At 40.5% G+C, this 15,900-nt stretch overlaps 1 protein-coding gene across 1 annotated transcript in view; it reads right to left on the reverse strand.

Annotated features, from left to right (window-relative positions):
- Positions 1-15,900, reverse strand: part of dnah2 (dynein, axonemal, heavy chain 2) — a 149,480-nt gene that overhangs the window by 119,097 nt on the left and 14,483 nt on the right. The window contains exons 6-9 of the mRNA XM_083541395.1: positions 15,124-15,234; positions 14,779-15,017; positions 13,827-14,018; positions 8,343-8,500 (exon numbers count right to left, since the gene is read on the reverse strand). Of these exons, the coding sequence (XP_083397521.1) occupies positions 8,343-8,500; positions 13,827-14,018; positions 14,779-15,017; positions 15,124-15,234 (700 nt within the window). The remainder of the gene's footprint in view (positions 1-8,342; positions 8,501-13,826; positions 14,019-14,778; positions 15,018-15,123; positions 15,235-15,900) is intronic.

Here is a 15,900-nt window from a genome sequence, read left to right on the forward strand (position 1 = left end):
CACACACACACACACACACACACACACACACACACACACACACACACACACACACACACACACACACCATGTCTTTTAGGAAATTGCAATATGTATTATTAAATTATTATATTTTAGTTTTTTACCAATACCAGTCGGTTTGGATTTTTGTAAGAATATGATTATCATGAGCAGATAATATCCGGCTGTGGGAGAGCTGAAACCAAAAATAGATAAATATAGATTGAACATGCTTTCATAGCAGATTGGTAGTAGATTTGTGCCTGTTTTTTAACTGTACACACACTCAATACTCGTTTCACTTCACTTCCCACATATCCATGTTTTTAGCACCTCCCATATTATATTTAATCATATTATACTCTTTATATGCTGTTTCACGCCTCTCGATTGCTGCTCTTGCTGTTTTTGCACAACACTGTATTCATGTTTACAAATACACTCGTGTATACACTTCTTTTTTGCACATATAGGTGTATGTGTTTTGTGTACATGTCCCACACTGTCTTGTGTAGTCTGATTGCTGTCTTTTGTCTTGCACTGTTTGCAATCGGTTGCACACAATGCACTTTCTGTGGCGAGAACTATTACTTTAGTGCCTACTTTAGGCAGCTCTGTGTTCTGTTATGCAGCTCTGTGTTCTGTTATGTAGCTCTTTGTTCTGTTATGCAGCTCTGTGTTCTGTTATGTAGCTCTTTGTTCTGTTATGTAGCTCTTTGTTCTGTTATGCAGCTCTGTGTTCTGTTATGCAGCTCTGTGTTCTGTTATGTAGCTCTGTGTTCTGTTATGTAGCTCTGTGTTCTGTTATGCAGCTCTTTGTTCTGTTATGCAGCTCTGTGTTCTGTTATGCAGCTCGGTGTTCTGTTATGTAGCTCTGTGTTCTGTTATGTAGCTCTGTGTTCTGTTATGTAGCTCTTTGTTCTGTTATGCAGCTCTGTGTTCTGTTATGTAGCTCTGTGTTCTGTTATGTAGCTCTTTGTTCTGTTATGCAGCTCTGTGTTCTGTTATGTAGCTCTGTGTTCTGTTATGCAGCTCTGTGTTCTGTTATGCAGCTCTGTGTTCTGTCTGTGTTCTGTTATGTAGCTCTGTGTTCTGTTATGTAGCTCTGTGTTCTGTTATGCAGCTCTGTGTTCTGTTATGCAGCTCTGTGTTCTGTCTGTGTTCTGTTATGTAGCTCTGTGTTCCGTTATGCAGTTCTGTGTTCTGTTAGGTCAATGTGGTGTGATGTCGCTCTATGTTGTTTATTGTAGCACCAGGGTTCTGGAGGAACGTTGTCTCAGTTCACCGTGTACTGCGACAGCTATATATGGTTGAAATGACCGTAAAAGCAACTTGCCTTGACTGTAAACAGTCTTTCTAAATTGATATAAATGCAATTCCCAGCATGCATGCTGCATTTAACCCTTACTCTACACACATTACAGAAAAAGCGTAAGAAAAAAAATGCTTAGAGTAGACTAAACGCCTGCTCTAAAGCGTGGTCAGCATCATTGTGCTGCTATGTGTTTTAGGAATAAATGCCTAATAAAAATGCTTTAGGCACAGGGAAAAGTGTAAAGCAATCCAAGCCAGAGGTTAATAAAAAGTTGCCCACAATGCACCACGATAATGGAAAAACAGTGTAGGGGAGAAATATACCAGAAATGGAAAATGATGTTAATGGGAATTCCTCAGACTAAGCCTTAGTAAGACAAGGAAGGAGGAAAGGCTGTAAGAGAGGTTAAAGAGACAGACCGAGAGCTGTCGAGGTGATCGCTGAGAAAGAGTGCTGTAATACAGATATGTTCTAATCCTTCAGTGATGCATATGCTGTCCAAACATAGGGGAGGACACATGGGTGAATGTTATGTCTGAGGAGTAACAGCGATTACAAGCCATAGACCGTGTTTGTGTTTATGCTATTCACCTCTCCCTCACTCTGGGGTCGTGTCCCTTTGAACGAGTTACAGCGCCACACAAGCTGCGATAAAGCCTGATTACAACCACTCGGAGAGACGAGGTTAGAGGATGCCCTCGATGGACCGGGCATAGACGGGCACAGAGCTCAGTTTACGCGAGCACAAACACCACAAACACCAACTTCAGCTACACCAATCCAAACTGAACATGCTGGATTGTTGAACATGCAGTACGATTAGAACCACAACGGATTATTATGAGGTCATTTCTACTTCGGAGATTCCCCAATGATTCAGCATCAGTGTGTCATTAAGCTGAGACAGAGGCAAGGCCGAATAAGAGTTAAACTTCATTAAGGCATCCACAGAGCCCTTCCGTGCTCATTACTGGACAACCTCTTAAATGCATTGTCTGGGAGATCTAACATGATTGATTCTACAATTAAATAAGTGGAGGAAAGGGGAGAGACATAAAGACTGAAAGAGAGAGAGAGAGAGTGAGAGAGAACGCAAACGTCAATGACAGGACGCAGAGAGAAATGAAAGACAAAGAAGAGGAATAGAGGAAGTAAACGGGTTGAAACAGGGAGCTGTAGTGAAGAGAGGGAGAGAGAACGAAGGGAAGGTGGCGGAAAACAAAATGCGAGAGAGAAAGAATGATATAGAGGCCACCCAGAGGACAGAGCGGAGAGGACAGTCTGCAGCTGTCCTATAACACCACATTAATCATGTGTCAGAAAGTCATGGTCGAGAATACAAAGTCGAGATATACACACTTATACACAAACAAACAGCCTGACACAGAAACACATCCCACATCGACTGACCTTCTGGGGCTTGAATAAACCAAATAAACCGATCTCTGCTTACAGATAAGGCCCACAAATAGCCAGCACAGGGAAGGAAGGAAAGAAAAGGAGGAGTGGGGGGGGTGGGGGTGGGGGGGGAGCACATATGTAGAACCTTTTTATTCAGGTCTATCCCTCCTGATCTAGCTAAGGCTCTGCTTTGATCAATATTTGGTGTTAATGTATTTTGTCCGAAGCTCTACAGTGGGAATACGCCACTTAAGCGCTCAGCACCTGCTATATAGCTTTGAGAGGTGAAAGCTGCAGCTGAGGTCTTGGGGCTATTCAATTCCTTATGCCCACACCAGTAATAGCAAGCGGATGCTAACAGCGCGAGACATTAAAACATGTCCCGCAGTACACGTATTTCTCGGAGTTCAAACAAAACCCAATACATACATATACTTCAAACGCGACGTTGGCCCTACCGCATCTGGTGCCCTGGGTAAGCTTCGCTTAACCCCCCACACCCAGACCTTTACGCTTCCACCTCTGCACATGCTGCCAATACAGTACGTGTCTTGTTTGTGCCTATTTTCTTATTGGCTGGGGTCCTGGCTGCATGTTGAGCTTGAGTTCAATATGAAACTGAAAGCCCAGTTCCCCTATAAACCTTAAGCTTGGTCTGTTGGAAACACCACTCACACTCACACACACACACACACACACACACACACACTCTGTCACCTCCTACACCAGCACACAATGGTTTAAACAGAAGGTTACATCCAACTCCACCGAATCACTCTAAAATATTGCATCATCTAGATATGGACTGTGCGTGTGAGCGCATATTCGTTCGAATGACGGTTATGTTTCAGGAAGAATTGAAAAGGTGATTCTCCTATTCGGTACTTCGTTATTTTGTAGACAGAACATCATTTATGAAGCTGTCACTTGTACCTCGGCGGCTTCATTTTCACAGGCAATACTTTGCAAAGCAGAGACAATTCAGCATCGCTTTAGAAAGCTGGTTCATACGGAGTTCATATACAGTATATATATATATATATATATAAGACATACCAGGATATGCATATATTATGTGAAACAGCAAAAAATGTTTATATCATTGTGCAGAAATTCTATTTTGTACGTCAGTCTGCAAACTACGAGCTTGTTTTAGTACTAAGTAAAAAAAAAATTTGTATAGATCGAAGCTTACAAAAATGAAGTCGTAACACTGTGAGAATGAAATGAAAATTATTTTGTGACCTGATGGTTCTATTGCTCAAACGCAGCTTAAAATTGATGACCCAGAAAAGTTCGCTATGCAAACATTGTAAATTTAAACATCGACAGACACTGTTCATTAAATGTCCGTGCGAGAACGTGCCTGGTGCCCGGTGCCCGTTATCATGAAGGCGCTCGGAGAACAGTCTGTCGTTGTGCTGCGGAGAAACAGATGCGCTAATAGAATTGAACAGAAAAGACTCATTAAGATATTTGATCAATAGCGCCCTCTAAGGTCACAAAACACGATAATCACAGAATCTGCCGGTGTATCATCCTCTTGAGAAACATCCCCTCTTCAAAAACAGCACGAGACATAGCCATCAATATCAGACATCTTTTTTGCAGTCTGAAATAGCAACCAGTGGTCGACTCCAAGGATATTGATGGTTACACCTGCGAGCTTGTACTTCGGCAATTCTACTACGACTTTACTACTGTAGTGCCACGGCTTGATTCTCGTAACATCGACTGCATTCTCATGGTGCTACGACTTTATTCTAGTTATCTTGAATTTTTTTAATTGATTTTAGCGTAGCACTAAAACGCCGACGTAGCAAACACAAAATAATAAAGAAAACATACAGTGGAATTGCATATAGATAAAAAATCTAACTAGCCATATAGTATATTGTACTAAAAAGTAGCCAAAGCTGGTGAAGTTTCCTAAGAAAGGGCTGAAGAGAGGGAAAGAGAGAAAGAGAGAGACCCCGTCTGAACAGCACCCCATTCTCAGCCGTGACCTCTGCAGGCTCTGGGCTGGAACTAAGTACTGGATGTAATTGGGTGGATGAGGTCGGCTGCCCGTGTGTAGGATTGAAGCTATAGGCTTGGCGAAATGCCGCTGAAAGGGCCAGCGGGCCTATGCTCCAACGCTGCAATGAGACCCTGCTATAATTAAACACCATGCAGGAGGCTGCCGGCTCACTAGACAACGGCCTCACTCACATCAGCTTAGATTCATCACCAGCAAGCCTAGTGGAAAACAAGTGACAGCTTAGTGAAATGTCCCACATCTCCACAATTTGGAACTCAAGCTACGACCTCTGGGTGAGGCACAATTACAGACTAATATTCGAAAAGTTAATGCATGCGCTACAGCATGATGGATGGAGGAGATGTTCACTATTGTCCTGTAGTCATTCATCATTTTATTTCTCTTCAGGAAATGCTCCGTTTTGGTCGGGGTCACAGGGAATATGGGGACCATCACCAGCAACAGCGGCTACAATGTGTGGGAATGTACTTCGGAATTACTAATCACACCTTGAGCTAATTTAGCTTTGAAAAATCCACAAATTTAGGATAACGTGGAGAAACCACCGAGTGCGAAGAAATGCGTGCTTCATTCATTTGATTGTCAAATACTAAGTATTTGTTTCACAAATCATTAGCAGCTGATGACTCACTTACTGTGAGTCTGCAATGCGCTCAATAAAGACCTCATCAAAACCATTCCCTGGACACGGCTGCAGCGCAAAACCTTCCCTTCCTGCTTGTTTCAGCAGCTTTTTTATTTCTTTCTTTCTTTTTTAGATCTTGCCTACAGTATATCTAGTGGGCTTCAATGACTGACTTTAACAACATCACGATTTCTGACCTTGTGAAAAAAAACTCGATAGCAGGTTTTTGGAAAGTGGTTTTTAGTTCAAGGTGAGTTGAATATGTTTTAAGGCATGTGCTGTAGTGTACTGCAGATTTATGGTGCTTTATGATGCATTTTAGAAAATTCCTTCTGCTTCTAATGCTGGAAAATATCAGCGTTTTAATAAACGTACCAAAAAAAAAAAATAGACATTACCACACATGTCCTATGCATGCTTTTTGCGTTTTTACAAACTTACTGTATTGTGTTTTGGAGAAACTATTCTTCACTTACTGATAAATGTAGATTTCATACCTACATCACTCTTATTTAGGTCTGCATTAGTAATAAACGTAACTCTAAGAACCTGCTAAGTGTCAGGATTATGGACAATTATGTCCTATTTCCCAGCCCCCACTACAGACTCGGATTGTTTGGTCACATGTCTCTATTAACTTTCCTGCTTGATTAGCACTTATATCGCCTCATCCTTTAGGATTTGATTTATTTTAACATTTATTAAATATTGAAAGTCCTATTTTTTTGTTCCATGTGTCTGATTGGCTGATCCCAATCTTCATCTTGTTCATAGCCTGTTTTTTATTTCCAGCCACTGGCACGTCAATGATCCTCATATTGAAAGTCAACAGCGACAGATTTCAATACAAATGAACCAGTTATCGGTTATAGACATTTGTTAGCCTCCTTGTGCATGAATGCACACAATATGATGCAGTCACACACAGTTGGGCCAAGAAGCAACAGAATTGCCAACTATCCAAGTTCAAAGCCAAAACAGCAAACATTTTGTCACTGTCCAATTATTTACTGACTGCATCTAAATCTATCGTGGCGAAGCTCCAATGCAGAAATATTTTAACATGCTTGTTTGTCAGCGTATTCCGAAAGAAACGCGGACTTGTATGTTTAATCATCATAACACGTTACGGAAACACTTTGCCAAATTTTCTATTGTTATACTTCCAACAAGTTCTGTATAAAAAGTCACAAAATATTCTTGTAGAGTTTTGGCACAAAAAAAAAAAAAAAAGCAGGAAGAAAATAAAATGTCAGCCTGAACCAATATAGAGACTTCAAAACAAGCTCTGCATGCTCCTCTCATAACAGAAATCTCCCGCTGTGGTCAGCCACGTTCACTTTGAAATAAATACATTGTCGTGGTACTGCTAAGTGCCATTCTCTTTAGCTAGAGGCTGTAATCACTGGCGGAATCGGACACTCTGATTTTGTTACAAGATGGTATCGGCTCAGTTTTCACAGAGCGTGATGATGTGCCAAAGGCTTTAAAACAGTGGCCGGGTTAAGTGAGCTTAGCAGAGACAAAAGGCAAGAAAAAGAGAAGGATCATAAAGCGGAGAGTAAAAGTTCACCGCTTTAAATACGAGGAGCTCAAAAAAGGGGAAATGGCACAGAGTGCGGCCGAGAACAACAGAGATGTGTGATGGGCTTTAATAAGGCTCCAGCGGGAGGAAATTTAATATATGCGAAATAACCTGGTAGCGGTGGGCTCTAACGACAGTGGAATAGAATATAATAGGATATTAACATAGTAAAATCAGTAGAAAAAGACCATGGCATCATATTAGAACAGGAGCCCATGAGAAATCAGGTTAGCAAAAACTAATGATTGGAATAAAAGAGGGCAGATGTAGACTTAATACGCCCCAAAACACTAATACCGACGCGTAATCATTCGTCACTGTCAGTTTTGATAAAGGAATTTAAGGTGTAACAGTGGCCTCCAGAAGTAATGGCACCTTTCATAAAGAGAGCAAATACAATTTTATGAAATAAATATTACACAGATTTATGTCTCTTGTACCAATCTTTTTTTTTGTGTGAAATATTTGCTTAACCCAAAGCATCAACATTTCCATCAGACTGAAAGTAATTCAAAAACACTCTTAAATTTTCTTATGATGATCAGCCATTAAGTGAAAGTTATATTTAATGCCACCCACAAAACTTACAAGACAAAATAAGTGCAAAGTCACTGTAAACGCAGAACGTGGAATGATTCGGATCCGATGGCAATAACAATTATTATATTAATAAACAAGTGCTAAATTTTGCATCACTTAAAGCATTTGTTTATGGCTCGTGGCTATTTGCTGACAGACTCGTTCTCAGTTTATGCACCGCATGTTTTTGCCACAGGCCCTGATTCTTTTCTTGTTTCATAGATTTGCGTTGTCTCGTTTTGAATTATCTTTTATATTTTGTAATTAATGCCGATAACTAAAACAAATTGTGCGCCCTTGCAAATGAATCTCTAGTCAATCAAATCGAGATTTTCATCAATTAGTTCTAAGCGTATCATTAATGAAAGCATCAGTAGAATCTGGATGTTTTTCCCCAATTACTTTTCTTTCTTTTTTTGTAACCAATAGCTGATTTGCCGTCTAAACGCTTGTATTAATCATTTATAAATACTTTCATATCCAGCATGATCGATGAGGCCTAATCGATAACGCTTCACTACGACTAAAATTAGCATGATGTGGTCAGACGAGTCCAAAGTGTCGTATCATTAGCATGGTGGTCACCGTCATAGAAGTAGAACGGATGGGTTTCTTTTAAGTCTTTTAAAGGTTCTTCTTTGTGATGCTTTAAAGGATTTTGAGACTAAATTACCAATGAGAATACGTATACATGTTTTTCTGCTCGTTTTCTGAAGGAAGTCTAATTCTGGAGGGCACTGTGCGTTTGATAGAAGGACATAAATGAAGTCAGAGTAGTGGAGTTGCTATACATTACATGTCATGAAGCTGAGCGGTCAGTTCGTAGCGCTTCTGCCAGGACTGACAGCAGAAAATACAGTCGTTGAGTATCTCTTTGCTGGAACTCGCATAGCCCTGAAAGATCCTTTCCAGCGAAATTTCTTTGCTGCACCACCGGATGATCTCATTACTTATCTACAACACACACACACACACACACACACACGCACAGAGATTACAATACAGCACAAAATGAAATTTACAATAGTGCACCTAAAGACCTGACTGACCAGTGGTTCTGTAGGGAGCATTTTGCTGCCATGGTTGTATTCCACTTAAGAGAAAAAAAAAGTCACTGCAATTTAGCACAGTTATTTTCGCTGATCACCTTTGTCCTATTATGAGACATTTTTCTCCTAATTAGTGTGGTCCATTCCTGAATGACTCTGCCCCTAGAGTCCACAGGGCACAAGGCTCAATGAATAGTTTGATAAATAGCAAAATGATGTCATTTATGTTAGGCCTACAATTACCAGACTTCAACGTATCTGAGCACTGATAGGAGATTTTGAATAAAAACTAGAGAAAAGGGTTCAACCAGTCCAAGACAGTTCCAGAGATAGAATATGCATAAGCAGACTGTGATGGCCAAAGAGACAAAGCTGGCATAATATGTCCAGGAGGAGAAAGAATCGTTAAAAATAGAAATACCACAAGAGAGTCTGGCTGGAAATCACAGATTACAGACCTAATTTACTCGAGCCATTCTTCTATTACGGGCCATTTCGTTTTATTCCAATAAACATCTAAACCTAAAGCTCTAGTGTTCTGTTATGCTCCACCTCTGACCATGGGCTCTTTGCTCGAGCTTGGCTTGGTGCTCAGAAAAGCATGTCACAGCTGTTGCAGTTGTATGCAGGTCATTTTTGCATCGACAGTAAATCTTTATCTCAGAAAAGTCTCATCAGTTTACAACCGCACGATATAGAAAAGCAGTTTACTGAAAGACTGCTAAAGTTAAAGATACTCCGGTTTGTCCAGATGTGCACAGGTATCGGCCTCCACTTTCTCTTATGTTGAGGTGTAGATTTAGCCTGTACAGATGTTTGCTATGAATCAGGCTTTCGTGTTCATAAAAGCTTCAGGTTTAGACTGTATATCTGAGGTGGGTGTGTTACTTACATCCAAAGATGTTGGATTTAAAAAAAAAAGAAAAAAATGGGGGGTGGGGGGTTGGTGCAAGAAATGGAAAGAGAGAAGGAGAGGAACCGTTGAAAGTGTAATTATTAAATATGATGAATAAAATGGAGGATGTGAAATGACAGATCCATTTTCATTTCTCTGATCAGTGGGTTAATCCTGACTGAGAAATCACCAAGCATTGCACTGAGATGTACAGAGACTGCGTCCGAGTGTGTGTGTGTGTGTGTGTGTGTGTGTGTGTGTGTGTGTGTGTGTGTGTGTGTCATTCTGAAGAAAGAAAATGTTTTACAGCCTCTGAACCAAGAATGAAGCTAATTAAATTGATATGTAATATTACTCTGAACTCTCATTTTACCAGAATGCTGAGGAACCTATGGCATTAACCAGCTTAGGAGTTAATTATCTTTCCCTCATCTCCTCCTCTGCTGTATGCAAAAAAGAAATGCCAAAAATGAAAACGACATATGTTCCTTAAGTCTGCTTCCCTAGAGCTTTCAAGTCCTTGACTAATCACACTCTTTTCCTCTTTTCCTGACTCTCTATAGATAGTCAATTTTGGCATCAATGAGCAAGTGTTCACGGTAAAACATAAAGTCAGAACTTTCTCTGTTCGAGGATGAGCCGTGTATGAATTATTGGGTTGAAAATAAAGACAGAAAAGAAAGCAGATGGTCTTGAAGATCTTGTAAAGCCACAGGTATGAAATAACAATAGGGATTAGGAACTCTGTGCATCTCAGTTCAGTGCTTCGTGATTAGTTTGCAAATATTGATGAAGAATATTACACACAATTATCAGTGGTGGATGAAGTGCACAAACGATAACGAAGTAGAGATGCACTACGGTGTAAAATATTACTCCAGTAAAGGTGCTCCCTTTAAACTTTCACTTGAGTAAAAACACAAAAGTATTTGCCTACAAAAGTATCCAAAGTGCTATGATTCATTATGGCTACAATGTTCCTGATATAATTTTTGTCACAAGACTTTTGCTTAATCCACTCAGTTTATGTGAAAAGACTGTAAAGTTACTCTCAGCAGAACGATCTATTCATAGAATGACATTAATGAGTGAAACACTGATTGATATCTATTCAAATTATCATGAGCCCAAAAACTTATTTTCAACTACGGGTGTTGTGGCAAGTTATAGCCAAGAGTTTCTTCCATCATTTATTACTCTCAATATGTTTTTACCCACTCATAAATACAAATTACCCAAAAATGTACTTGGGTGAAAAGTACGATATTTCCTTTGAAATGTAGTAAAGTTAAAGTGAAAAACTCCCAAAATAGAACTACTTCAGTGCAGTATGTAAAAAAAAAATAAAATGCTTAGGTACAGTAATAAATGACATTTACTTCATTACTGACCACCACAGGCTACTAATAGACATGTATGTCTGCACTTTATTTTACCCCTGGCATTAAATAGGACCTTAAAAATGAGTAAAACTATCTATACACACTAGCAATGACTGACTGGATCTGTAATGTGACCATGACTGCACCAGTTCAAATGATTACACAAGACCAATTTTTTGACTGTATAGGATGTGAAATTTTCCTCTTATTTTCAGCAGCCAAGATTTGATTCGTCTTTGCACTTTGTCTCTCTCTTTCTCACACACACACACACACACACACACACACACACACACACGCACACGCACACGCACACACACACACACACACGCACACGCACACGCACACAAAATCAATGACTTTTTGGTTGCAAATGATTACCTGGAAATGTGTGTGGAAATCATTTATAATTTTCCTTACACTGTGCCTCTTTTTCTTTCTCCTTCTTTCACCATCGAATTCAAGCTCAAATAGCACACAATCATCTCTCCCTGTTAAGGTAACAGACTTTTCTTACATTATTTTTTCTGACTGCAGGGAGACATTCTTTGACCCCCCCCCACCCAAAAAAAAAAAGGAATAGTTAAAACCTCACTCGAGCGTTGAAGCAATAACTGGGGCCGTTTAACTTCCATTAAACACACCACTGCTAACATACAACTGCATACGGCCAATAAAAACATGAAAAGCGGTGTGGCATATATGGGCCAGCACGCTGACAGATATTACCCTTGCATGCTGATCTAACACCAGATTCGCTGTTCTCCTGCAATGAATAAGGGTGTCATGTATAAAAGTCTGGTCCAAAATCAGCATACAGGGACAATTTACTTTATTGGTGAACCAGGTAGAAAGATCCAGGCCACTGAGCATAGATGGAGCTTTGCAGATGGCTGTATACTTTAAGCACATTCATGCCACTGTGGAAAAAAAAAAACCTGAGAAAAATGACGCTATTATTCCAGACAATAACCATACAAGATCTCCATAGAGGGTACTTATATCAGTCACTGGTATCATTCTTTCTGCTTAACAGATATTCAATTTCCCAGCAAGAATGCTTAGTAATGGATGTGCAATGAAACAAGACTGCATCAAAAACACAATTGATACAGCCGTTTGGGAATAAATACTAGCAAAAGATATTTTTACTTCAGGTAACTCAACTGTAAGCAAAGAAAACTGCACCAAGCAGAAGTAGACTGACTTACTGACTAAAGAATATGGGTCAGTTTGAGCTTAATGAATCTAATAGCCATTTATTTCTAGCAAATACAATAATTTCAGTGTAGACCCACCAAGTACCTCCTTCATTCACAGGAAGTTGCAATGTAATAACCAACCGCAGATCAGAACAGTGCTACAATGACAAAGACCCATCTGCAACGAGCTGGAAATCCCCTGTGAGTATGGGAGAGTTTCTTGTTCACTTGCCACTAATTGTTCGAAAGAAATTTCGAATAAACCCGAGACGCTACGCAGCACACATGCATTTTTAAATTGACTATCTTGCTCTAAAGAAATGAACATCGCCACATTGTTTGTCAGTTTGCTTTTGCAGACTGACAATGCATACATTGTACATGAAGTTGACTGCCCATGAGATTCTCGAAGATGTGCCAACTAAATTTACATAATACATCAAATAGTCTGCTGCGAAGCATCTGAGACCGACGTTATGTAGGGCAAAAAATAAATAAAATGGCTGTAAAAAGAACTAGGAAGAACTTCCTGCTCTAACAGACAAAATAAGACAACACTGTTTGGGTTAACCACTGATCAGTCCTAATGCATCTGCTCTACTCAGTTGTTTCCAGTAGTAGTGATTTAACAATATAGCGAATATTAATCGCCAGAAAATAGCGTTTTATTTATTTATTTTTATATGGACACACTTAAGTGTTAAGATAGACCAAAGACAGGATTTTAGACTAAGCACACTTGCGAATACCGTTCGGATAGAGGGTTCGACATGGGCTTTACACCGGAGCTTCAAGCATTGCCCGTAAGGAAACAATTAAACCGAATGTTTTTGTGGCAGCTCAACCTGCCTTCATATATTATCAAAGCAGAGAATGAAAGAGAGGAGAGAAGTAAAAGGAGGGGAAAAATGAGAAACACGACAGCGAAGGGGAACGTGCGATTCCAGCAGAGGAAGGGTCAGAGTGTAATTATGAGAGGTTAAACGTTTTTCCCTTCACTCTTGAGGAAGTGGAAAAAGAAATGAAAAGCTGTGAGCGAATGGTGTTGGGAAGCCTGTACTGCACAAAAGCAGGGTGCTCACCCGATGATCTAAAGCGCACGTGCCACATGAGCTACAGAGCCACAGCTGATGGCTTATCTATTGAGCGGAGGCCTGAAGCTCGGCAGGCTTTGATGTGCTAAAAAACGAGAAAAATCGACGGTGGTGGGGGGGGTGAAAGTGCTGGAGGTTGGGGGGCAACTTGATGACTGTGCAGGTCTGTGTGTTTTGAGGGAGATACCACAGCTGAGCTGACAAGCTTAGATGGATATAATGAAAATGTTTAAAAAGGTAAGTCACTATGGTTGGCTGGTTGAGATGTACACTATACAGACAAAAGCACTGAGGAGCCTAAAATCACTGGATGTAGTCGCAATAAATTTTCCCTACTAGGAGATTCGAACCTGTAGCAGCATGACAATTCCCCTGTGCACAAGGCGAGCTTCGTTAAGATTATAGTTTACAAGAGGAAGATCTTCAGTGGCCTGCTATAGAGCTCTGACCTCAACCCCATTGAGCACTTTCGGAATGATTTGGAATGCTGACTGCACCCCAGGCATCTGGCGGCATGTCTTCACTGAAAAATTGGATAACGTTTTCACGGCAAACGGCGACTAATTGTAGAATGGGATGTTCAAAAGAAGCACATACACAACCTAAGATTGCACTAAAGCTAAGAACACACCAGTGGTGAGTAAAGGCCTTATTGTACCTTGATTAAGAGCACAGTGATCCTCTCAGTAATGTTGTAGTGAGGTGAGTTCACCCAGATGAAGCGAATAAGTTTGAGGATATGACCCAGTTTGCCTGCTATCTGGCGAGGTTTGAGCTGGGAAAGTTCCTCACATGGCTCTTTCAGCAGGGACAGGAAAGACAGGTTAGACTGCGCCTGTAGGACGCCGTTCTGCAGGGAAAGACAAAACATTGCACGTCGTTTGAGTCAATTTCATACATCAACGATAGCTATCAGTTCTTTTCCAATCAGCGGAAATCAGCTTAACATGGCTTAATTCGGTTCGATTCAATGCAGCATTGGATTTGGTTCAGCTAACACTATTCACTATAACCAGCCTGACAACACCTAAATTCACTGCACTTACTTCTTTGCCTTATGTTCCCTCAACTACACCCAGTTCAATACTCCATTTAAATTGAGTACCACCGTTCACAAGAGTATTTTTGGAAGCCCCCAGCTTATCTACCGTCACAGAGCTGTGATCCGACATACTGCTGACTCCTTTCCTACAGCTCTAACATTAAGAGCAGCAATTACATGGAATGCAGGGTCAATCAGCTTCGAATGTCTCATTATTTCACTCTGACTATATTGATTTTCCTTGGCCTTTGGAGAGTTTATGAAATGCCTGCACTTGCTGAAGCTCTGAGGCTCGGAGCCGCATTAAGCCGCGGGTTTAAGGCTTTTGCTAAAAGTTGCCCTTTTAGAACCTGATTTAGGACCAGAAATACTCATTCATTATTCATGTTAGCAACAAAATACCTAACTACAGGGATTTAAATCAGCAGAAATGCCCAAGTCATAATAATACACAATTGTGACAATAGCCTCGTTTCCAAAAGCGAGAAATAAAGTTATCCCGGCGCTGCCTGTAAAGTTGCGCTCACACCAGCACACACATGCACAAACACAAAAAAGGATTCAGTACCTGAATTTCTCTGGCTAGTTCGCAGTATGGCTGCACATAAGAAGACATAGAGAGTTGCAGGATGGCTTGAATATGGCACACTCCTGGCTTTTCGAGTTGTTGGCTGATGCCAGACAGATCAACACAGCGGTTCATCCAGAAAGTGAGCTCATTCAGAAGACCGGTGCTGTCTCCGGCGTCCACTGCCACCTGCACGTTCACCACGTCCATTATCTGCCGTGTCCAGTGGATCATCACCACTGCAAAACACAAACCGTCCAACAAAAGGGGTTTAATTGCAAACCACCTTGCGAAAGCGTATTCTTTTGACCTTACATTGCACTTTTCTTGCGTTCTGGTCCTTACCCTCTAGCCTCTTCACCAGCTCTTTGTCTCTGGCAGCCTCCTCTGGGCTGTGTTGTAGGGCTTCCACAGGTATATAAAGCACTGTTTTCCTCATAGGCCTAAACCTTGCATCTATGAAAAATAGCAAACAAACAATTAAAGAAGAAAAAAAAACAATTGAATTCCACAAATTAAAGCCATGGCGGAAGATAAATGCATTTTATCTCAAGCTACTGGCATGTTGAAACCAAAAATAAAGAATAGAATGAGCATCACAGCCCAGTAATTGATGAGCGTAAAAGGGTTTATGGGCTCCGAGAGAGCGCACACAGCTCTACGCAATAACACAGTACAACACATTGCAATAATGCTGCACATTATCACATTACCATTCATATTACACCTCATCATTTATCACATTACCGAGCAAATCAATTTAATGTTACATAAGGTTTGCAGCCGGGGGAAATGTAATGAGATGAAGAAATAAGATAAAAAAAATAAAATAAAAGGTTATTTTTGAGTGGCATGCTGTCACATACATGCTTATAACATTCCATGCTTTACTTGTGTTATTCTCAGCACCATTCTACCATTCCTGTAGTAAGTTCCTTCCCACATCTGCGCATTATCGACTACGCCACTTGGACATGTTCTCATACGAAAAAGATTTCATCTAAGATTTCTTGAACTGTTCATTAGAGAATCCTAAAAGAGACGGGATACCATGCGGAAGAGTACATCCGTTTTTGAAAGCGAAAACTATTAACCATCCAAAGACTTACTGTGGACCCTTTC

Source organism: Silurus aristotelis (genome assembly GCF_946808225.1).
Source record: "Silurus aristotelis genome assembly, chromosome: 5".
NCBI classification, from domain to species: Eukaryota; Metazoa; Chordata; class Actinopteri; order Siluriformes; family Siluridae; genus Silurus; species Silurus aristotelis.